Raw genomic sequence first — 24,406 nt, 5'->3', positions numbered from 1 at the left:
CATTATATGTGATTTGATCTAAAACTGCATTAACGATGGATACTGTCAGGGATCAGCGTGGATCTGTCAGGGATCAGCGCAGACTTTTGGCCATGTGCGTTTGTGTTTGTTTGTGTCACGTGATTGACCCACCTTCGTTTACTCCTCCCGGTCATCACACCTGTTCCCCATTGTGTGTGATGTTCCGTTTGTGTATATTGCCGAGGGCAGCACGGCTTCATTAATAATATAGTTACGTGTTGTAATTAGTTTATGTTAGTTCCCCGTATAGTGTGGAAATGTTTGTTTGTCTTCCTTATGTATTAAACCCCTTTCATTTGAAGCTATCCTGCGTATGGGTCTGTCTCCAATCCTCCTCTTTCCGGGGTCTGACAGATACATGTTAAAAATTCAACCATTTACAGCTGAACACAATTTATAATTATGTACACACATACAGTCCTACAACAAACAAAGTGTGTGCACAATTAAAAGATTAAAATTATGTTAAATTTAATTCACCCGAACTGCAATCAGTTATGTTGTTCCACAAGTCTTAGAAAAATATTACATTACTATTATTAGGCAGTAGAGGTTGCGATAACAGTTATTTTCTTTTTGATCAATACCAGGTACTTTCATTTTTATAATGGGATTTTATAATGTACTTTGATAACCGTCATTATTAATCTTAAATAATAGACTGCAATAGATTCTTCTTATTGAGATTTATTAAAAAGTACTGAACACTATTGCTGAAATGAATGTTCTTTATGTTAATTAATTTTTGTGCTTATTTCATTTTCTTTCCACATCTCTCGTTCTCTGTCGAAAGGAATGTTCTCCCCACTCTGGTCATGCTGACCTGTGTACAACATTAAAAGGTTCATTTCTGTTTACTGCAACCTGCTCTTCTATATGCCATTGCAACATTAACTCTTTCTTCTGCTTCAGGCTGAATCTTCCTCAGCTCTTTTAGTTTCTGAACAACATCTTCTCTTCCAGTTTCCTCAGCTCGAGGGATCAAGAAGTCCACAGAATGAAGAATGAAAGCAGTCTGGCTTTAAAACAATCTCAGACAGTTTCATTATGATATTGTAGGCTTCGTCCACCAGCTCAGCTTTTTCTTTTTCATTCTCAGACATCTCTTCCTTTAGTCTCTTCTCTATTCTTGTCTTCTCTTCCTGTTTTCTGTTGCTTTCAGTATCCTTTTTGATATTTTCAAAGCACTTTGAGTCAAACTTGATATCTGAGGTTGATTTACTGATGCCTTCATGTTGGTTTTTAAGCTCATCAAATGTCACCAAGTTCTCTATACTGCGTCGAACATATCTCTTGTTCTCGCTGACATGTTTACTGTAGTGACATTTACCTGTACTGTACATACAGTACAGTGGTTATTACGCATGACTTCACACCACCCAGCATCCCAGGCACTCCTGCAGTTATATTCATGACAGTTCTCCTCACAGACAGAGCAACTGGTCACCATTCTGTTCCACCATGAAGCATCTTCAGTGGAAATGTTTTCTTTACAATTTATTTTGATGTTAAAAGGAAAATTTTAATTTCTCTTAATCTTTTCTCAGTTTTCTTCAAGAGATTTCTGAATTTTATTCAGTTCTTTAACTTTGCACTCTGTAACTTCAATACAGTTTTGTAGATTTGAAATACAGGCTACAAGTCGTTTAGACTCATTCAGAACACCTTTAGTCTGCACTGAGCTTGTTCTCTTCTGTTCATTCAGGGAGATGAAGAACATTTTCAGACTGTGTGCTGTTAGATCCCAAGCTGTCTGGAGAGTTTTGCTATACTCCGGTCTCCTTTCCTCAGTTTGGTGATTGTTAAATAAGAAATGCTTAGGTTGATTTTGTTTACTTTCTTGATGACATTAAGAGCATTTGTTGGAGGCAGTCCATCTGAGCGTGTGATAAATATCACAATGTTGTTCTCCATGTCTTTACCAAATAAAGACAAAACTGCATCAAAGATGTATTGCTGTCTGTCAGAGACTCGATTCTCAGATGCCTTCACTACCAGACACACTGCATCAATTTCACTCCACCATCACAGTGAAACAGTTTGTACAGATTCTCAGTGATCTGTTTGTCATAGTCTGTTCCCCTGGTGTCTCCATAACCTGGAGTGTCAATGATGGTCAGACAGATTGGGTTGTTCTGGGCAAACACCTCATACATAGTGACTTCTGGTGTTTTTGACTGATCTGACATGTAATCATTTTCCTCCACTTCTTTAATTTCAAACCACACTTCATTTGGATCACAGTCAACAAACAGAACTTTCTCATAAAAGGGTGACGAAGTAAGACGCAGACCCCAGCTGATGGTCCATGCCCTATTGTAATATCCAGATTTTAAAATCTTCTTTGACTGAATGATATTCTTATATAAAAAAAAATAAAGATCTTATAAATCAAAATTAAGCTGTTAAGGGACAAGAAAATAGCTTTACCCTCAGTAAGATTTCTAAGCCCTCACATTAAATAAAAGAATAGACAGAACCATAACAAAAAAAAATGGTCACAACTGAAAGAAGATTTAATAGGTTTTACTAGGTTTGCTACTGCTTGACTTTTCAACTAAGTCAATGTACAGAATCAAAGATGAATGAAAGTATCCTTTTTTCTGGTAAAAACTGCTAACACACCTTAATGATTCAACACTTTTTTTCACTTTTTTTTTAATAACACTCTCATTCATCCATCTGTCCATGTTTTTAATCCCTCACTCAGTTGAACTATGAATTCAGTCTTTCTGGGGCTTTGTAAACCCTGCCTGCTCTAGAAACACCTTCAATGGGATGAAGGTGTTTTGTATTTTCTCTGCAGTACCCCTCAGATCTTGGGGTCTGAGCAGGATTGTTACATAGTTCCATAGATCTTCTCTGTGGCAAGCCACACTTTTTGATCTTTCTGCAGGGGGGGCAATGAGTGAAAATTATGGCGACAATTGTAGTACATTGCCTGGCGTTTTCTTGCGTCCTCTTGTTGTTTTCTAAATTCTTGAAAGTCAGGCCACCCTGGATCTAGTTTTCTCTGTATTTGTGGAAAAGTGTGCAACCTCCATATATCTGGAAAAATAGTCCACAAGGAGAAGGTAAGTTTTCTTTTTCCATTCAAACAGATCCATCCCCACTTTCTGCCATGGACGTGCTGGAAGAGGAGTAGGTAAGAGTGGTTCGCAGTGAACTATTCTGTGGTGACTGCATGTGTGACACTGTTCTACCTCCTGAGGAATGTGTGATGAGATACCAGGCCACCAAACGGAGTGTCCACCAAACACCAAGCATTGGAGGCCCTTTGGCTTGAAAAAAAGACACTTTAGAATTTAAATATACAAAGCAAGCAAAGTATTTGTTCAGTTTCTGTTGTAGTCTGTCGATACGAAGCCTTTTGTTAACACTTATTGATTTATTTTTTGCCTTTAATACTCTCTTTTCTGATCACCTACCCATTGCCTGTTTATTGATTGATTGATCCTGACATTTTGGATATATTGCTTGATCTATTCCTAATAAACTGCTAACCAAACTTGTATCCATTCTGCCTCTTTACCTCACAATGCCAGATAAACAAATAGCAACAGAAGATACAATAATAATATTGAAACTAACAAATTAAGATAATTATCTAAATTATGTATAAAATATCTCTTTATTATCACTATGTATTCAGAAATGGGTATAAGGTTTAAAATGACAAATATCTCATAATATACTTTAAACTCATTTATAACTATGTACTGTAAATGCGAAGTTTAGTCTGAAACAGCAGCAATACTAAATAAACAAAATTATAAAATGAGCAAAACCCTTCATTCATACATGTTCATGAATCCTTTTAGTTATGTTACATGGCCATGTTTAAGCTCCTGGCTTTATTTTGTAAAAATCTTTCAGTATATTGAAACCTGCACTTTCATACTCTGTTAAAACATTAACACTTACCTGTGATTCAGGTTGAATTTTTCACTGCTGATAGTTTCTGAGCAAGGAAGTGTTTCCTGTTTCTTCAGTTTTAGGGATGAAGTCCAGATGCTGACGAATGATAGCTGAGTTTTAGACAGTTTCATGTTGGTGATGGTGGATTTCTACCACAAGCTCAACTTTTTCATTTTCAGTCTCATTCAGTTCTTCATTTATTCTCATATTTATGCTTTTCTTCTCCTCGTCCTGTTTCTTGTTACATCGAAGGTCCCAATGACATTCACCAAGTCCTCTGAATGCAACTCCATATCTGAAGCTGGATTATTGCTGCTTTTGTTTTGAGATTTCAGATTGTTATATTTTATTCATTATGGTTTCTTTTCTGCATTTATCATTTTCTGTTCTCTCTGACAAGTTTAGTGAAATGATATTTATACAATATGTGGGTGAAATGCAGCATTTTAATGACTTCACAACCTTTATGACAGTTCTCCTCACTGAGCTGATTCTCAGATGCCTTCACTACAGACACACTGCATCAATTTCTGTACAGATTCAAATTGTATAGATTCTCAGTGATCTTTTTATCCTCATCTCTTCCCCTGGTGTTTCTATAACCTGGAGTGTCAATGACAGTCAGACAGATTGGGTTGTTCTGGGTAAAGACATCATACATAGTGACTTCTTCGGTTTGTGCTTTTGACTGATCTGACTGATTCTGTTCTCCCTCCTCTGGGATCTCAAACCACACTTCATCTCTAAACTTCACCCCGAGTATATAATTAGTCATGGCATTAATCAGAGTAATTTTGCCTGTTCTCTAGAGACAACCAAAAACCTAAAAATATTATGGTTAAAAAAAAAAGAATACACAACGAGGACCTCTAGTTGCCAAATACAGTATAAGCTCAAATAAGCTCAAGTGCTAACAGCTATGTACAGTACTGTATATATGTATGGAAGAAATACAGTATAATGGCGGTGAAAATGAGACCTATCACCCAACAGCATTTAGTTGCATTTGCAACAAACAAAACAAGTCTTTTTCCCGTCTAGGAGTAACTATTTAAGTTCAATTTGAACACATTGCAACATTCTAATCAACGTTATATGTACATTTATACATTTACATAGTTTTTTGTTATTAAGGATATGTAATTGTACATATGCTGTTCATACTTGCTATACACAGTGTAATAGGAAATAGAGGGCTGATGTCATGCAATACAGACTAAGCAATAGGAGAAAAATGTGTTGTGCTTCAAGAGAAATTTGACAAATTTTTATTATTTTATTATTCATTCTGTTGTTTCTCTAATTATAGGTACTTATGACTATTTGTTAAGTTATATATCATATTAACGTCATATATTTTATATTTAAGATATATATGGTTTTAACTTCTATTTAAATAATTATCCTTCTAATAAAACCAAATGCGCTAAAATGGTAAAACAAGCGTAGATTACTCTGGTAAATAAAACTGCATTTCTATTTTTAAAAAAGGATGGAAAAAAGAAAGAAAAGAAAAAAGTACATTGCAAAATTGTATGTGTAAGAAATGTTCTTCAGCAGCAACATGAAGATAAGTGATAGTGTGGCAGATAACTATAACTCTGTTGTGTTTTAACAGGTAGAATTTATGGTCAGCTGATGAGGGAATCAGACGCGAGTGTTAAAACCCAGCCAACGAACCTCAGTGTGTGAGCTGTAACTAGGTTTAAAAACAAGAACTTACAGTGAGATATTATCTGAGTCACCAAAGACTCAAAGAAGGTAGTTACAGCATGCTAGAGAGCTGACAAACAAGTCTATTGATCTAATGATTTTAAAGAGCAATTACTTTCATTTCAATAGTAAAATATGATTCTTTTTTCTTTCATCACGTAGTAGTTTTCTTGTTGGTTTACATTGTAGAAATAATTCAAATATTCTGGTGAACAATGCTGCATTTGTTCTGTAATTATTTTAGTGAGAAGTGAAAATGTAGGTAGTCAGTAGTCAGTTCACTTGTAGTTCAAGTGTCTCCAGTGCTGTTTAATATGATGTTAATATTACAGCATGATTGGGGTTAAAAACTCTGTTCAGTGTGTCATGGATTTGGATAGATCCAAATTTTTGCACTATTTATCATTTTTTTTGTGGTGCAAGCTTGTGCTCCTGTTTTCAAGTGTGTTTAATACCTAATACCAAGTATGTAGTCTACCAATTAAAAAACACTGTCAGACTATAAAAGTTTCTGATTTATTTTAATATAAAAACAGCATTCTGCAATTAATAAAAAAACCTGATTTTGAGTCACAATTAATTTTAAACTTAAATTCTATAAAACTATGTAAAGCATAAGCAAGCCTTACCAATTTAAAAACTGTGCAAATGATTTTTCCCTATAAAAACAGCAGCGTATTAGGACATATTATATCAGGTTGTAGTCGTGATTTTGACTCCAGCTGATTCCTCTCTGTTAAGCAGATGATGGTCGATGATTGTCCCAGTGTCCACAACCCTGTGAGCATGTTTCCTGTACCCACAAAAAAATCCTATTACCACAGGAGTTAAAGCCACCAGTGTAGCTTACGTAGTAGCTACCAATCAGCAGGGGCTATAGATATCAGCATCATTAACATTGTCAGTCAAAACTGTTCTTTCTCGGAAGCAGTGGGACTCCTGGCCTGTTCATGTTCAGCTCTGTGGAGCCTGTGATTAAGCCATGAAGGGTGAATTTAGACGCGACAGGAGGGCCGTTACACTCCACAGGCTGAAGAAGCTGCTCTAGTACCGTGCTCTTCTTTTTTAAGCGGTTCCTCTTTTTTGAGCGGCTCTTTGGAGCAGGCAGAGGATCACAGAGGTGGCTGCAGGAGGTGATACCGCAGAACGAAGGCTCGTCTGACTGGGAGGAGTCTTCAGAGCTGCCCTCTGATGGAGAGTCTCTAAAGGAAAAGGGAGGAGGGCCAGGTATATAAGAAGCCAGCTTTAAGTCCTGACTGTGAGGACAGTGCTGGTTACACTGCAGTCCTCCATTGGGGACTGATAATGTTGGAGTTATCGTCTCGGGCTTTCTGCCGGATTTCATTTTGCAACGCTTTTTCTGGTAGGAGAGACAAAGTGTTTATTCACTGAAAAGTTATAACCTCACTGAAAACAGTACACAGAATATAAGTAATAAATATAAAGAACACAAAAAAACACCTAAATACCTTTTTAGTCCCGGTTGAATTCCTACGAGTTTCTACGTTATATGCTTCACTTGGACCTGTAAAGAAAACAAACTATTACTGACAAGAATGTAAAATAAAGGAATGACCAATAAAATGTCATTGGTTTCTTAAAAAAAATCCTCATTGTGGATTGTTGTTTCCAATGTGGCCCATGTGCCTGTGCTTTGCTTCCTAACCAACCTCTTACTTCTAGCCCATCTAAGCACATTATTGATTGATTTACCAATCAAAGTGAGCCCTCACAACAATGAATACAATTTTAGTTTGGTTCTTTTTATTAGCCAATACTCTATTATTGAAGTGAATATTCAAAAATGTTTTTTGTATTTTAATGTGTCGAGCGACTTAACTATTTATTTGCTTTATTACAGACTGACTAATATTAATTGTTTATATACCATGTCTCACAGAAGCGAGTACGCCCCTTTCGTAAATATTTTATAAATATTTCATTATATCTTTTCATGTGACACCACTGAAGAAACGACACTTGTCAGTTACAATGTAAAGTAGTTTTCATTATCCCCTTCCAACAAATCTTGACAAGAAGTCAGCAAGTCTATGCCTATGTCCTGTAGACACATAATTGCAGTTGAACCCTTTTGCCATTGGTGACACAATCTTGCTTGAAAGTGTATGGCAATTCTACCTTCAGTAGTAGTGATGTGCAGGGATGACTGTGAAAATGGATATGATGCTCTTCTTTTTGGGTTTACATACTCATAACCAGGGGAATCTCTGAAAATCAACAGGATGTCTGAATGAGATCAAAGCCAGCTCAAATAACACTTTTTATTTAGTTTGTGTGAGTGTCGGGGATCACCTGTCAGGGCAGCAGGAGCTGTGCGAGTTTGGTACGGATGGGTCTGGTTCTGTCGAGAGATTCCCAGCAGACATGCGGCAGTAATTAACGCAGATGACGGTGCAGATGAGCAAGCCCAGGATCACAGAGAGCAGCAGGTAGCTGTGTCTGTCAGAGACCTGCACAAACGAGCAGAATTCACACAGCAACTCTTTACTGATCAACATTAATTTATCTTATCGTGTTTAAACACATAAAAATCTACAGTAGTCTTTGGAAGGTTGTAGGTCGTTACCTCTCTCTGTAGCTGGCTCACTTGCAGTGACAGTTTGAGAACAAGCTGAGTCACGTTCTGCAGCTGCCTCTGCAGCACCTGTATAGACTCGGTCTGTTTCTGATCCTACAGGAGAAAAGAAAAGAATAAGATCAGAATAAGATCATGTCTTGGCTTCCGGGTCAAAACTTTAATATAGCTGAGCATTAGGCAGTTTCTGATGAAAACCACAAAGTTCAACATTTCATTCAGCTCAACCTCAAATGTAATCATAAGTTTCATCAGTTGATATCATACCCTCTGCATTTGGTATTCAAATTAATTAACTGCTGTCATATTTGGGGCATGTGGTAATAGGAAAATAATCAACTTTGGTGTTTAAATTCATGACTCCACCCGTTGTAACAGGTCTAGCCTGCTACTAGTTGTTCTATTCCTTACATATAGGGGGCAACCTTGAAGATGTTGAATGTATATAAGGGGGTAGACTAGTAGAGGAGAAGAAAATGGCTTCCACCTGAGTCTGGGTTTACCAGGGTTTGTGCTGGCTTCAGTGAAAGGCCTCTTGATGGGAAACAGTTGTTTCTATTGCCATTGTGAGTATTTTTACCGCAATGTTTTGACTTTATATGAACGACTGTTATATCTCTGGCACTGATTGTGGTGTACTATTAATGAATGCAAACTTGTAATTGAGTTAATTTTGTATTTACAGAAGGGCCTCTTGTGTCACCACCATTGCATACTTAAAAGCGTAATATGGACAATGGATTAAAACGGTGATTGGATGAATCTTGAATGAGGTTATACCGTTATACCGTATATAAATCTCTAAATAAATATAACATTTTCTATATTATTTTATTGCATAAATAACGACCTCCATTAGATATATTATAGAGCTAATGAGCAGGTAGATGAAGTTCCTGACCTGGTCTTCAGCCATTCTTGAAGTGTTCTGGAGTTTAATGATGGTTTTGTTGAAAGCCTTCTGCATCTCCTCCATCTGCTTTCGATATCTGTTAAAAGACAAAGCATGAACCAAAAGAAACAAGCAAGTAGGAATAAAATCAATATGGAAGAACACATCTGTAGATTGAATTTCCTTGATCAAATATATTGCTTTCCATGACTAGAGCTTGGGCAAAAATATCTAATGAGAAATAATAAGAGTTTCTTTTTTCACTGTAAGAATTATCAGCAAGAGCATTAGTTACCGCTGACTCAGTTGCTCCAGGTAACGGCCGCTGAGCGACATGTTCACCTCCAGGGCTTTGATCCGGTTGTTCAACCTCATGAAGACTGACTCCTTCTGGTTGGAGCCATGCATTGGTGCCTCGGTGGAACTTGGGATTTCAGCATAGAAGTCATTGGAAGATGGCTGGCCATTACTATATTGTCCTGTTTGAATGTTACCACTCTGGTCTCCGAGGGAAACTTCTTCTACCAGCTCTTCACGTTTACGTTCTGCTAGAACTGAAACCTCCTCTAAGGGTTCTGTTACAGAGACAGCTGCTAGTGTTATGGCAGGAGTTGGACTCTTGCTTATGGTTGGGTGGACAAAGGACTGATCAGTGGAGGTTGATAGAGGGGTTAATGTTGCATGCTCTATAGTGCTGGTCATCATACTTGGAGTCAAATTGTTCTCTTCAGTGGTAGATTTCTCTACTGTAGATACAGACATCTGGACATGAGCCACCTCATCACTAACAGTAGTTAAATCTGTGGAGGTCAGTTCCAGGTTGCAGGTGAGAATGGGAGTGTTTTTTCCTTTCTCTGCTTTATCTCTCCTCTTCCCGTTCGGTGTCAAATAAGAACTCTCGACATCCAAAGGGTCCAAAAAATCCACAACATGAGTGGCTCTAGAGGCAAATGTGTCAGGGTATGCAAGCGTCACCAAAGCTGAAATAAGACTTGGTGCAAGATCCACAGATCCAGCCTCAGGTCTGTTCTCAGGTACACTCTCAGAAAAAGCTGGAACAACCACAACAGAACCTTCCACTGGAGTTGTCGTCTCCACAGTCGCGGTGTGGAGCTCTTGCATCAGGGATGATGAGATTATTACTGGGACTGAGGTTTCCATTTTGTGGGAAGTGTTGGGTTGAGAATGTGATTCTTTAGATTTCTTTTTACATTTTTTCCCCTGATGAACTGGAAGGGCACTGCATCTCTGCAGGAGGTATTCTTTAAGCGAAACAACCCAAGAACAGGAGTCAGGAGTGTGCTCCCTGAAATTCACAACCTCCTTTACTCCTGAATACTGCTGATTCTGTGGAGATTTCTCTCTCTCAATCTCTGCCTGTTCTGGTATAGTGTTGGCAGACTTGTCTGACTCCTCCAAATCCTCAGCTAGCAAAGTAACAATCTGTTCTTCTTTGACTGGTGTTGTCCCGACAGGCTCTGTAGCTGAAAGCGTTGCAGTCTCTGAGAGAGATGTGGTGGGGACGATCGGACCGGTGTCTATACCTTCTGTCACCGAGGGGGTCGCAGTGACCTCATGCTGGTCCGTTTCCAAACTGTCCATTCTGAATTATGTAAGATAAGGGAAATAAAGGAAAGGTTCATGTAAAACTCAAGACAACAACAACTAAACCTTGCAAAAAATGAAGAGTATGAGACCAACTCTTGCACACTACTAACTCTACCTGATCCTTTGTTGTCATAAGCAAACATTCCAACTTTGGGTATTACTGTAGTATTGGTTACAAATGTTGTGTCCAGTTGTTGTGTACAAATATTGGTTACAAATATGTTGTGTCCAGTGTTTTCACTGGTAACTGGAATGGTCTGTGAATTATAAAACATTTTAATCACATTACTTACATAATCTTGGATGAGGTCAGGGAGACTGTCTGATCTGGAGTTCCTGGTGTCTCGGTCAAATTTAAAGGTAAGGAGGTATAGTTGCCTATTATACAAAATGTAGAAATTAAACCAAAACCAAATGACTACCAAATCCCCACCACCACCACCACCACACACAGACACACAGACACACACACACACAGACACACACACCCCTTTGTGAAAACAGATGTGAGATGCAAATCTAATTTCATTGTACTTGTACTATTATTTGGCTTGTTTGGATAATTATTTGTGGGCAAATCATTTGTGGGCAAGTCCTGGCCTAATAGTTAGAGAGTCTGACTCGTAATCCTGAGGTTGTGGGTTTGAGTCTCGGGCCGGCCACGACTAAGGTGCCCTTGAGCAAGGCACCAAACCCCCCCCAACTGCTCCCCGGTTGCCGCAGCATAAATGGCTGCCCACTGATCCGGGTGTGTGTTCACTGCTGTGTGTGTGCGCACTTTGGATGGGTCAAATGCAGAGAACAAATTCTGAGTATGGGTCACCGTACTTAGCCATATGTCATGTCACTTGAATAAAAACCTGCTGCCACATCAGATAAAAGCACACCTTTTCAGATAACACCAAAATTCCCCTGGCATACATCATCGTTGAAACGTTTGTAGCTAAAGGATTGTGTGTATAGATTTACCTTCACTCTGAGCTCCATCTTCTGGATTTCCACCCAACACATTAGCAGCAATGTTGTTCACCATGTTAAGAATAGCATCTGTAAATGAATACATTGCAAACAGCTGTAGTAAATATGTGGTTGTATCAAGAGGGTTCATACTAAATATACTTTGGTGGTTGAACTCAGCTGTACATCATGTCTGTTAATCTAATTGTAGATTAAATATTAGGTGTTCTGCTAAACCCCTTGTTTTTTAAAAAAAGGTAGATTTGCTGCCTCTCAATTCAGGGGTCTCTGGATTGATCGAAAATTTTGGTTAATATCCGAGTTCCCCTCATCCATGTAGGTATTACCCCGACCTCCCAAAAATATGCTCTTAGGTGAGTTTGTTACAATAAAATTGCCCCAGGTGCTAATGTGTGTGGGATGTCATCACATTAATGGTGGATTCCCACCTCATACCCAGTGTTCACCAAAGACCCTGACCAGGATGAAGTGTGTAATGAAGATGAATGAATAAACGAATGAATAAATGAAATACTACATTGGAACTCACCCTTGGCAGACCCAATCAGATTCTTTGAAGATTTGTCATCTGATGGAACATATCCTGGAGGATAATCTGCAGGATTTAGAAAAGCATGAAATTTGCAGTATAGCTTTACTTTTAAATAAAACAGAGGAAAGATATTGACATAAATGGGCCCATGACTTCTACTAAAGCAGATTCTCACCATCGTCCTCATCCAAGTTGAGTCTCTCAGAAGGCTCAGAATTCAATTCGTACTCCTCCATCATGCTTGTGCCGAAAACCCTTAACACACAAAACACTGACAGGTCAGGACTTTAACACTTCATGGTAAGTGATATCCATCAATCTATCTATACATTTTGAGAAAGGCTCTTTGTTATACCTCAGCAGGCTGAGAGGACAGAAATGCTCAGACCCAAAGTGCGACAACAGCTCCACCTATAGTCGTATGGAAATGTGACAACAACAACAACAACAAAAAAGCATTATAGCACATTCTAGCAGGAATAGGTCTTTCACATGACTAAATAAGGACAATAATAATATAGCTGGTTTCAAGATTAGTTGGTGGGAATTCAGTTTCCCCTCAGGCACAGTGATAGATGTGGATTGCAACAAGACTGTTAGAATCCTGATCACCAGACTCGAATAATCAACAGAAGACATTGGAGTAGAGAAATGGAAATAAATACTATTCACCACTTAGTGCATGAACTTAACCAGACACCATTATATGTGATTCGTGTTATATGTGACACAAAGCAAATGAGAGCAAGTGTTTTCATTCAGGTTTGTTAGTTGCAGTTAATTGAAACAGGCACACACTTTAACCTTGCCTAGAACATGAATAAATTAGCTGGGTTATGTTTAAACACAAACACTCCCATACATCCCAACAACACTCTAAGACAGAACATGGTAGTACTGAGATATTTGCTTGGACTATGGAGGTGTACTTAAGCCCCTTAGTGCTGGCATTTTACGTGTACTACAATATTAGTGAACATGATTCAATTTGTATTCACAAAGGTTCTCAATAGCATAGAAGTTTAACTGTTGAAAATGAATTGACCCACACCACTGAGCTGCACAGCTACTGTAAAGCAGCTCATGTGGAAAATAAATTCTGCACACAATCCCCTGCTAGACACTTCTAGCTCGAATCTAAAGAGGTGGTGCAATCAATAATTCCACGGTTGACTGACACTGTAGTACTGAGCACTATTCATTTCTTCACCCAGTCATTCAAGCACAGCTGAGAAGAAGAAGGAGCTAACCTTAACGTACTTGGTGAACATCTGACGCAGAAGAGAAAACAATGATGAAGAGGAAAAAGACAGAGACAGTTGAGAATATAGTTTGCTTATACTTCATAATTCTGAATTATTTATAGTTCTGAAGGTTTTAGAGATAAAGACATTAAAACCTTTGAATCACTAACGAGTCACAAGAAAAGAAAAAAAACAGAAAAAAAGAAAATAATGGTGAGCAGCAGCAGCAAAATTGCTTACTGCATACTAAAGAAACAGTCGGTGATAACAACCGTTCCTTTAAGCGCTTCACAAAACACATTTGTTTGTGAATTTATTCGCGATTGATTCATTCATAGTCATTTCTATGTAGACTTGCAGGACTGAAACAGGATCTAAATCAAGCACACAGATGAGTGTTAACAAAAAACAAGTAGACTTTTCTCCCATACCTTGACATATTTAGCATATAAATGCTCATCCAGTGGAAAACTCTGGACCGTGCGCTCCTCCCTGGCATGAAAGGTCCCAAGCTTGGACCATTTGTTGGTTGGATATCTGTAGACAAAACAGTTTATTTGCACAATAGATTTGTGTTGTTAATGTGCAATTGGATGAAAAATCAGAATTAACCAAAAGGGGAAAGGTGTGGATCTCTAAACAAACATACAGTATCCCATAATATTATACAGTTAGCCTTATCAGAAATATAACATTAAATTTAGTTTCAGTGCCTTTAAATTTTCTCTTTTCCCTGTAAAATCTTACACCCAGCATCACCATTTACCGGTCCTATTAGCATAATCCAATGTTTACCAAAATTCTACACTTAAACAGAAAAAGCTCATATTTGGTGATGTAATTTTGTTTCAGGTTTCCAGACTTCTTTGGCTCTCGAAAGAAAAATACACTAAACGTGTCTCATTACCCCTACAAAGTTTAACCTCCTCTTATTCTGTGGACATCTTTGCTGGTAGACTGGAGACTCCATTCATAAATGTTATCTATTAATCTCCTCATGAAAATGTCCATTTAATCTGGAATAATTGCTGTGTATGTTGATTGTGCAGAAACCGTCAAGTTTTAGAATGAGTGATTTAATATGTTTCTGAAATGTGCAGCTGCACAATTGGCAAATCCTCTACATTTTAGATGATTAATTTAACACCAACTGGCCAATCAAAATCAAACATGAAGTGGTGCTGTGGTATAATGATGAACAATATGGGGGCAAAAACAGCATTTAATGGAAAGGAGCCAGAACAATTTACAAATGCTAAAAGCAGGGAAATTTAATATGAATGACATTTATGTTTCTTGTAGCTATTACATTTCTAGATCAGAAAAATGAAAAATATGGAAAATTATTAATGTCTGCTGACATTTATGACAAAAAAAGTCCTCAAAGGTCAGAGGCTAACAGAGTCTTACATGAACTAGGCAAACATGTCACACATATCTAACAAACCAAATGTTCTCTTGTTCTGACCTGTCACTGATTGAGACTAGAAAGTCTTTGGGGGTCGAGGAGAAGAGCTCAAAATTGGCAATGTCCAGCTGCTTCACCTGAATGGGCTGACACAACTCAATGACAAACCTGGAGGTGCACACAGAGGAACACAATGGGTGAGCTTGAAGAAAGGGTGGATGTGATTGTTGGATGAAGAAGAGGTGTGATGGAGAAAAAAGAAAACAGGAAGAAATCTGTGTGAGGGATACGTTAAAGTGTCATAATCACATGAACGTGGCCCTAATACTTCTACACAATTCTCTTCATGAGCAGCACATACAGTGAATGCTGGGCTTGGCTTACCAGATCTTATTGCTGCAGGGGTTCAACATGTAAACATCAACATTCTCCATCAGGATGGCAGACGTGCTCTAATTAAAAAGAACAAACATGCCAATAAGCATCATCCTGGTTATAGATAGTCCAAAATGCAGAAATGAGATAAGAGCGTGCACTATGGAAGCTTCACGTCTGTGGAAATTTGTGCCAGCTGAAAGGCAAATTGATCTTAATAGTGCTCATGGAAGGAGTCTCCAGTGTCAGTGCTGCCAGGGATGATAGTATGCTCTGGTGATGTGTTTTAATGGTAACATATTTTACCTCTTTAATCTGTGTGTAGCTGCTTTGAGAAGTGTTAACATTAACAACAGATCTTCCAATCTGTTAGTTCTAACTGGCAGTACAATGGTTTCTTCTTGATTGTTGTAAGCTTGTAATGGTTCAAAATCTCCACACATGCATCATGCGAGATGCAGAAGCACAGTCATGAACCTTGGAGTCATTTTTTTTCATTTCCCTTCAGAGCAAAATAACACTCATGCAAATACCCTAAGCTGGTTCTGTACCTTTGCTTCAGGATTAGAAGCCAGGATCTTAGCGCCACATTCCACGGAGGCATAGTTGGTGGTTTTCTGCACTTTCTTCACAGCATTAGAGCCCCCGTTACAGGACGTGTGTGTGGTCTGACCTGGTGGAGTTGAGAGAACACGCAAAACAACAGCGTTCTTAGTAACGAACACTACAGTAATGAAGACACAAAGGCAAATGAAGGCAAATGAAGGCAAATTCACGATAAGATCAAGTCTTACTTTTTTCATTCTCTACCTCCATCATTATCTTTTTCCACTCGTCAAATGTAGGAATGTCTTCTGGATCTTTGCTGGGAAGAGCTGGATCTGTTTCTGTCGATACTGGAACATTCTGTTGAATATTGCAATAAAGAAGACTTGTTTATCCAAGTCGCACTGAATGACATTAGAAACCACGCTTTGCTTGGGGTGATGGATTCAAAGTTAAAATTTAACTTGGAAAAACAGTGTTTTATTATTATTCTGCTTTAACCTATAATTTCAAATGAATAACAGGGGCTGGTTGCTACAAATGTTTAAAAGAAAGGCAACCGGGATGATTTCATAGTGTGGCTTTTATACAATTGAAACATCTTTGGGGCAAACCTCTGAATTTCTTTATAGACTTCCTCGCAACACTAACCTGTTCTTTCAGCATGCTGGAGGCATTGGTTCCCTGACTCGCTCGGCCTAAACCTGCCTTCGTACTCTTTCCTGTTTCAGGACTGCTGCCGTTATCCAAGACCAGGGGAAGACTATACAGATTATAAGACATGGGGAGAAAAGTAAAAAGGGCCGAGTTAAACAAAATAAAATAAAATGTATTATTAAAATGTGAGCTACTTATTTTAAACATGTTCCAATATTTAGGACTTCTTTATGAATGAATGTATTCATTATTCATGAGAGGATTTCTGCAATAAATTATTAAAAAAAACATCAATACAAGTTCAGAAAAACATTCACAACCGATGTTCCTGAGTATGTGCAACTTATACATACGATATTAGAATAAAGCAAACTTTAAATGAAAAAATCAGGCAGGTTTTTAATTTTAATGTATTTAATCAAATTATGAAGCCATTGTAAAAGTACAGTGTCAGTTCAGTTCAGTGAAAAGTAATGTTAAACAGTATTTCAGTCCTTAGCTCTGTTTAGGTTTTATTTAAGTTTGTGCTGTTTTATGTAGCACCATGGTCCTGGAGAACATTTGTTTCATTTCACCAAATACTACATGAGCTATCTATAACTGAAATGACATTTAAAGCTTCTTTACTTGACTCTCGTCTTGATCATAATTGAGCAATGCTATCAAATGCTGGTTTTGACCATGTTTGCATGAAACCCTGAGCTTAAAGGAAACCTACATTTCCCTACTTTTTGAAATAATTGAACATTCAACTCATAAATACGAGCTTTCTGACATGACTTAAACACTATTAGTGCTTGTCTGATGCGCTGCAGTGGCTGAGCTACATCACTAGAAAATGTAGAGAATGCTCAGTAACACTCAGCTGTAATAAAAGATTGATTAATGAGGCCCAGTGTGATGAGTAAATAGTATATTTTCCATAAGAAGAGTTTTTCCTGCTGCTGTTCAGCTCATGGAAAACTTACTAACTGGACAGTGAGTTGTGCTTGACTTAAGGCATTGTACCTGTTGATGTCTGCATCATATGAAGGGTTTTCTCCTGCATCACAGGCAGCGGTGGGGGAGACAGGACTGACAGGAGAGGAAGAGCAGGAGTCATCACCGTCACTGAAGAGAAAGAAAACACCAGTGAACATGAGAGAAAGTTTAAAAAGAAATGACCCTAATTACACTTCTAATCTACAAGCTGTGTCTAAATATGTCTAAGGGCTTCCCTTCTAAACAAAAAGAATATATGTGGACAAGTGAGGAGGACAAAGATGATGTCATTTTTACTCAAATTGTAAACAAATTGTAAACAAAATACAACCCCACCCTTTAGTCCTTCCAAAATTTGTACTCAAATTATAAACAAATTGTAAACAAAATACAACCCCACCCTCTAGTCCTTCCTCCATGGTCTTAAAACACCTGAATGCTGGTTTAATAGTATAGTGGCAATATACTGTAACAGACAGATAGTGTTTTATTGGTCCACAATTTATTTTTTTCCTCCAAGGAGAACACCAGTGTTTCTCTTCTCATCAGATATTTGAATAAATGTGCTAAAATATATACAGAAGCTGATCCTTGGGTCAGGTTCCTATCTTACTGCTTACTGAAGATAAATAAGTCAACAAGTCAGCAGGAAATATTACAATAAATCTTCTGCAATCTAGAAAACCAATCTGAATTTGTGAATCCGTGTGGGCTCCTGATTTTAAGACCCGTCTAGTGTACTTCGTAGAAAGGTTTAAAGCGGTACAGTTACAAGCCTCTGACCTGCATACACTTGGTACAGGTGAGACAGTAGCAGTGAATGACAGATCCTCAGAGACATGAGCAGTCTGACTTTCAGTTATAGAAGCAGCAGGAAGGGTGGAGACGGGTGTGTTCTGAGAACCAGCATCATCCTCAGGGGGAACGGAAGACTCTGGATCAGCCTCAGGTATCTCAGTCTCTGCTGGGGCCTCGTTCACTTGAAACTCCTGCAGAGGATTAAGAGAAGATTGAATGACATAGTAAAACTGAGATATGAAACGTTATTTTCAGAAGAAAATATTGAGGCTTTCAGTTCGGAGCAAAGTACAGGACTACCTTATGGATATTGTCTTGCAGTGTGGTTTCCTGAGTCTGTGGCTCATTTGGTGTATCTGTCGGTGTCTGATGTTCTACTGTGTGAACTGCAGGAGGATCCTGAAGCAGATCCTGTTAAACAACCACAGGGTTAGCTAACATTATCACAACATGGCAATGATCATCCAATTATCCGATCCATCCATCCATCCATCCATCCATCCATCCATCCATCCATCCATCCATCCATCTATAGTTCTTCTAAATGCCATGTCAGCATCAATGGTGATTTCCAAGTCAAGATCACAATCAGCAAAACAGGACATTCAATAAAACCTTATAGTATTTTGTACAATCTTTCAGCAGACATATAAATGGTACGCAATGTCCGTCAGTCTAATATGTGATAAAAATCCTAACAGACTCATATTATTAGAAGCACAACATTCCAGTGAGATACTTATTCACTATCTCAGATTCCCTTATCCAGAGGGACATACAAAAATGCTTTGGAGTCTCAATCAACCATCTTTGTACCCTGAGCGATGATGGAGAAGTGGTTTAATATAGGTGGGTGTTGGTCTGTTTTTGGCTTTGTAGCCAAGCATCGGTGTTATAAATCAGATGCAGGAAGCTACTGAAAACCAGTACAAGCATTATAATGGGGTGGTGTGGGAGAACTTGGAAAGATGTACTGTATAATAGGTCTTGAGCATTATCACATGGCCCAATGACCTGGTATCTAACAGAAAATGCGTTGTCTCAGTAAATAATCCACTTTAGCCAAAATGCTAACAATTATAGTCATGTTCTGGTTGTCTTTAAACAGTCAAGAGCTTGGAAGGAAAATTTCTAGAGCTAGAAGAAAGTACAGGCCTTCGCTCAAAAAATTTAGCTTTGTTCAGGAATAGGCAGATATTGTAGAAGCTCCACCTAATATATTGCTGTGAAGTTTTCTGCAATGAAAGATGCAAATTATTTCTCATTAATGCAAGGAGTCTCCAGTGTCAGTGCTTCTGACAGTCAGATGTAAAGCTGTAATTATGTGTATAATAAGTGTTTAGTAAGAATAACATGTATTTTGTTATGCGTAAACTAACTATAAAGCAAGTATGTCATTAAACATGAGAGTATGTGAGTGCAAAGCATAATACACTCACATACATATCACACCACATGTGCATACACCACTGACTGCATTTGGTGCATCATACCATCATACAGATGTTATAGACCCAATTACATAATTAATGAATAAATGCCCAGGAAAGATTAATAGTAATGGATTTTCTGCTTCTATAGAAATGATGTAAAATATGTAATGTCAGCTACAGCTGAGGATATCTCTGGCTCAGAGACAGAAGCGGAAGTCTCTTAGGACCGCATTAGTTTGCACCACCTGCTGCTCCACCTGGGTGACTTTACTTACCTCCCTGTTATTGAAAGACAACGGGAAACAAAAAGACAATGGTCTCCCATGTGAAAAGGTCTTAATGTGTAAAAAGTTGCTTTCCAGATACAGATCAATGTTAACACCAGAAGGAGAAGCCTGCAATTAATGGTGGCCTTAAGCGGTTTCTAAAAGCTGTACATGATTAACACTACTATTTTAGGAAAAGACTGTACCTTGTCGTTTCCTCTGTTCTCCTCAGACTCGTCCTGCTGATCGGGGACGTCCGATGGGGCCTGCGGCTGATTCTGTGAGCCGAGCTGATTCGGCTCGGAGCAGAGGCCATGATGAACAGGATTCCTGCAAACAGGCCGTAATGTTTATTTCAGCTTTACAGCAAGAATGAAAAGCAAACATCCATGTACAATATCTCACACTCTTGTCAGCGGGAGACACAGATTTAAAACCACTAGTGAACTGCACAGCTACCAGGGTAACAAACATTTGTCTAAATTATTAAATTATTACAGGTTTCACACTGAATGAGAACACCACACTGCTTCTGAACTTCAAATCAGTAAACCATCAACACGGTTAACTATAGCTCTCAGTTCCACAACACTTCACTGAAGCCTTTTTTTCAGTCAACAGTAAATCTTAAATATCAATATATATTATACATTGGCTGATGATAATAAATAGACATAAATGAACTGATGAGCACTAATCCCTATATAATTGAGTAATATTTGAAGGCACATATAAATAACCAAAGACTAATGTATAAATAAATGAGCAAACAAACACCAATGCATGAATAAATCAAAAATACTAATCCCTATACAAACAAAAACCAATGCATAAATGAATAAAGACTTATACTAACAAATGAATGAGGAAATAACTACTTAACCAGATACAGCAAACACTAGCTCATGAATAAATACTAATCCCTAAACAAATAAACATGAACTAATGCCTGAATGAGGGGAAAATTGCCAGTCCATAAACAAACACCAAATGCATGAATCCATGAACAAACATTAATAGAGAAAATGAATGAACACTAATCACTAACCAACAAATATATATATATATATATATATATATATATATATATATATGTGTGTGTGTGTGTGTGTGTGTGTGTGTGTGTGTGTGTAAACCCTCATACATTAATTAATTAAATGAATAGCTAAAACAATAAAAAAATTACTAATATATAAATAAATACTAATACATAAATGAACAAACACATATCAATATCTTGAATAAATGTCAGTTGTTTAGTAGATTTCAATGAAGTTTGCAGAACTTAAAAAAAAATATGATCAGTAACACAGACACTGTAGGACACCGTGACAATATTTTGAGCTCCTTATTTGCATAATATATGCAAATGAAGAGAACTTCATCAGATACGCCATGTCTTTAACACGCCACACTTCATATATTCACTGCAATAACTTTAATCTGGTGTCTTTCAGTGTGGTGAGACAACATGTGCCACATATGGGCAGTCTTAATGACTCTCCCCAACACACACACACACACACACACACACACACACACACACACACACACACACACACACACACACACAAACACACACACACACACACACACACAAACACAGTCAAATCCTGAAGCTGCAAACAACCTACATTGCACTCAGACAAACACAGCATCTGTCAAAGAAAAAACAGTTGTTTTAAGGCGGTTGTGTAAGACAGGTGTGAAGTCCATGTCGATGTCACAGGGAGCTTGTCACGCCGGCCTGCGCTATAAACCACGTCATATCGTCTCAAACTACTTCTCAAGTTCAGAAACAAAAGAGAAACAAATTCTCACAGGTCAGTTATATTAAACCTAGTACATTAAACATAACATCTGTAGGTAATAAATTTAGTCAGGGAGCATGTGGGATATTTCAGGACATGGGAAATGAGCACATGGATAAATATGTATGATACAGCAGTGAGGAAATACATGATGTGTCCTTCTGACTTTAAAGGTCTGCAATAAATGAGGTTTAGATAAGATAATGGCTGGCTTTCAGCAGGACTCAGGACATATCCATAGGCTCAGTGATGTGTCCATAACTGACAATATTAGAAACATACTGATCTCATTAGACATGATGTGAGCTTTTAAACTCCACTGTTACAGTACAAACGACTTTCTTGTTTCATCATCAGTGAAAAAAAATGTAGTCTATTCTAAAGACTTCACAAGTATTCACAATATTATATATTTGCCTTAATGTTGTACAAATGCTCAGTGCTGATTGGTCAAATGGGGCTGAGTAACTTTCCATCAATAGTGCTATTGTTTCTATAGTACAGCTGATTCACAGCTTGATGCTTATTAAGGAATTAAAAGCATTATCGTTGATATGGTGGTCTTCTGTAACATTTTTTTTTTTTTACATTTATGAAATGAGTCTCCAGTGCCAGTCAGACGCAAAGCTGTAGCTTTTTTTTTGTATTCATTCCAAGAGAGGGGGGAAAAGAAAGAGTCTGCTGAGAGTACACGTCCTGTCGTTGATATTTGCTATAACGTAAGCGATAACAGAAACTAACCTGTCTCGCTGATTTTATACAACATTACATGTAAGCGATAATGGATCAAACGTATCGCAAATGTCTTTTATTATTCTTATTATTAATCATAAAAGCTCTCATGAGAGAGAAGATGCTGAGGTATAAGAGGAATAAACCACTTCAGGATATTTTGTCAGAAATAAAACAATCAAGTGCCTTTACTTCAGTTATTTTCCATTAACCCCATGACACATCAGATCAGATTTTATTCACTGCTCACTCTTAAATAAAATGAGTCAGCAATTCTCTCTCTCTCTCTCTCTCTCTCTCTCTCTCTCTCTCTCTCTGACTCTGATTATCCCTCATGTCAGTGTATCTCACTCTGGAGATAATAACTGAATCCTATCTCTCATCCCAGGACACTAATCCCCAACACAATCACACCGAACACCATGTAAACAAACTCTTCCACACCTCTATACTGTAATGACGTATAAAATAAGACACAGCTGACATGTTTCCCAGCTGTGAGTCTCTTCCCTTTTCCCCCCCTTTCCTCACCTCTGTAACTTGTTGCTTATTTACTAGGGATGAAAATCTCTGCATTTCTTCAGAGCTGCTCTGTGCCAGTGTACATTATATAGTTAAAAGGTGAAACAGACACAAGATACTTTGGCTGAACATTTAACTCACACATGTTCGTGTGCCTGAAGCTACAATCCCGAATGATGATATTTAAATATAATACATTAGATAGTAAATATAAAGGATTAAACAGTACATAGTCTTACACCAGTAGGTCACCTGCTAACACCAGTTCTAGTGCTAGCAGGTGTCACAGAGAAGTAGTTCCTCTTTCGAAGTTTCCTTAAAGCTCCTCTACATTAAAGCTGTAAAACTTGACATCATATACAGTAGGACACATTCTATATCAGACAGTTTTGCTCACCAGTAACACAGCAGCACGACGCTCAGACAGAACAGTGCAGCTTTCAGCCTCTTCATTATCGACCAAAAGTGCGAGGCAACATTGTTGCGCGCTTCCGGAAGTCTGGAGTAACAAAAGTTACAACCGAAACACGGCGTCCTGTGATTGCGCTCTGCTTTAGACGGTGTATAAAAGTAGCACAAGGTTACAACAGGGCAGTCGAAGTGAGGAACGTAGCGTTAGCGTTAGTGTTAGCGTTAGCATTAGCAGAGTTACGTGGACGTACAGCTGACTGTCTGTGTACAGCCGCTCAGCCAATCAGAGCAGCGCAAATCCGTGACGTGTGAGGATAGTTTGTTTTGAATGCTTAACCCCTTCACGTCAGCAGTAAAGTTACTGAAGTAGCACCCAGTGTTGTAGTGGATTTACAGTACAGCAGTGTGGCCTAGGATTTGTGTACACAGGGCTCCCAAGTTTTGAAGACAGTCAAGAGTGACATGTTTTAAATATAAAGGAAAATTTATGACATAAAACATTCCAAAACTTAATATTTGAATTAAACAAAACAACATATAAAATGTAGTGCTGGTGGTTAGTAGACTTATTTTTCGGAGATTTAATTCATGATCAATACATTATTTTATAAAATTTCATAAAACCGGGGCCCCCCGGCACCATCTCAGGGCCCCCAGTTTGAGAACCAGACTAGACCTAGACTACTTGTTCTGAGCAGGTGTTGTCCGTGAACAGGCTCTAAAACTGTTGGCTAAGTTGCAGACACTCATGAAAAACTGATACTGATTATCTGGGAAACGTCTCTAACAGCAGTCACAATGTCATGTGTCAAACAAGTTGTGAATTTGTTGTAACATTACAACAGGAGATCATGACTTGCTCGCAGCTCCAATGGTTTATTCTGCAGGTGAAAAAGGATGATGCTGAACAATTCCAGGATATGCTTTTTTTTTCATTGGTTGTTGCGTTAAATCTTACCTAGAT

At 38.1% G+C, this 24,406-nt stretch overlaps 1 protein-coding gene and 1 pseudogene across 3 annotated transcripts; both read right to left on the bottom strand.

The window, feature by feature from the left end:
• Window positions 1-747: 747 nt before the first annotated feature.
• On the bottom strand, window positions 748-5,773 carry LOC125141170 (annotated as a pseudogene).
• A 383-nt stretch (window positions 5,774-6,156) lies between these two features.
• Window positions 6,157-23,719, bottom strand: LOC113648495 (SUN domain-containing ossification factor-like). 3 transcript variants are annotated; one of them, XM_047818841.1, is made up of 25 exons: window positions 23,429-23,719; window positions 20,173-20,296; window positions 18,568-18,678; window positions 18,253-18,458; window positions 17,497-17,598; window positions 16,483-16,594; window positions 16,080-16,191; window positions 15,837-15,958; window positions 15,295-15,362; window positions 14,971-15,078; window positions 13,934-14,039; window positions 13,509-13,529; window positions 12,614-12,669; window positions 12,434-12,513; window positions 12,256-12,321; window positions 11,718-11,795; window positions 11,042-11,126; window positions 9,895-10,743; window positions 9,436-9,858; window positions 9,150-9,237; window positions 8,240-8,344; window positions 7,966-8,123; window positions 7,792-7,880; window positions 7,122-7,177; window positions 6,157-7,012 (listed from the first exon to the last, which is right to left on the bottom strand). In XM_047818841.1, the coding sequence occupies exons 1-25, from the start codon at window positions 23,482-23,484 to the stop codon at window positions 6,554-6,556; spliced, it is 3,840 nt and encodes a 1,279-aa protein (XP_047674797.1). In that variant the 5' UTR covers window positions 23,485-23,719; the 3' UTR covers window positions 6,157-6,553. The 3 variants fall into 3 exon arrangements, with proteins under 3 accessions (XP_047674797.1, XP_027011504.2, XP_047674793.1); XM_027155703.2 differs by having other exon boundaries at window positions 9,436-10,743; window positions 23,429-23,718; XM_047818837.1 differs by lacking the exon at window positions 13,509-13,529 and having other exon boundaries at window positions 9,436-10,743; window positions 23,429-23,718.
• Window positions 23,720-24,406: the final 687 nt, after the last annotated feature.

The sequence above is a fragment of the Tachysurus fulvidraco genome, chromosome 1 (assembly GCF_022655615.1).
Source record: "Tachysurus fulvidraco isolate hzauxx_2018 chromosome 1, HZAU_PFXX_2.0, whole genome shotgun sequence".
NCBI lineage: Eukaryota > Metazoa > Chordata > Actinopteri > Siluriformes > Bagridae > Tachysurus > Tachysurus fulvidraco.
The sequence above is the reverse complement of the archived record's forward strand: the minus strand, read 5'-3'. Positions and strand labels throughout refer to the sequence as shown.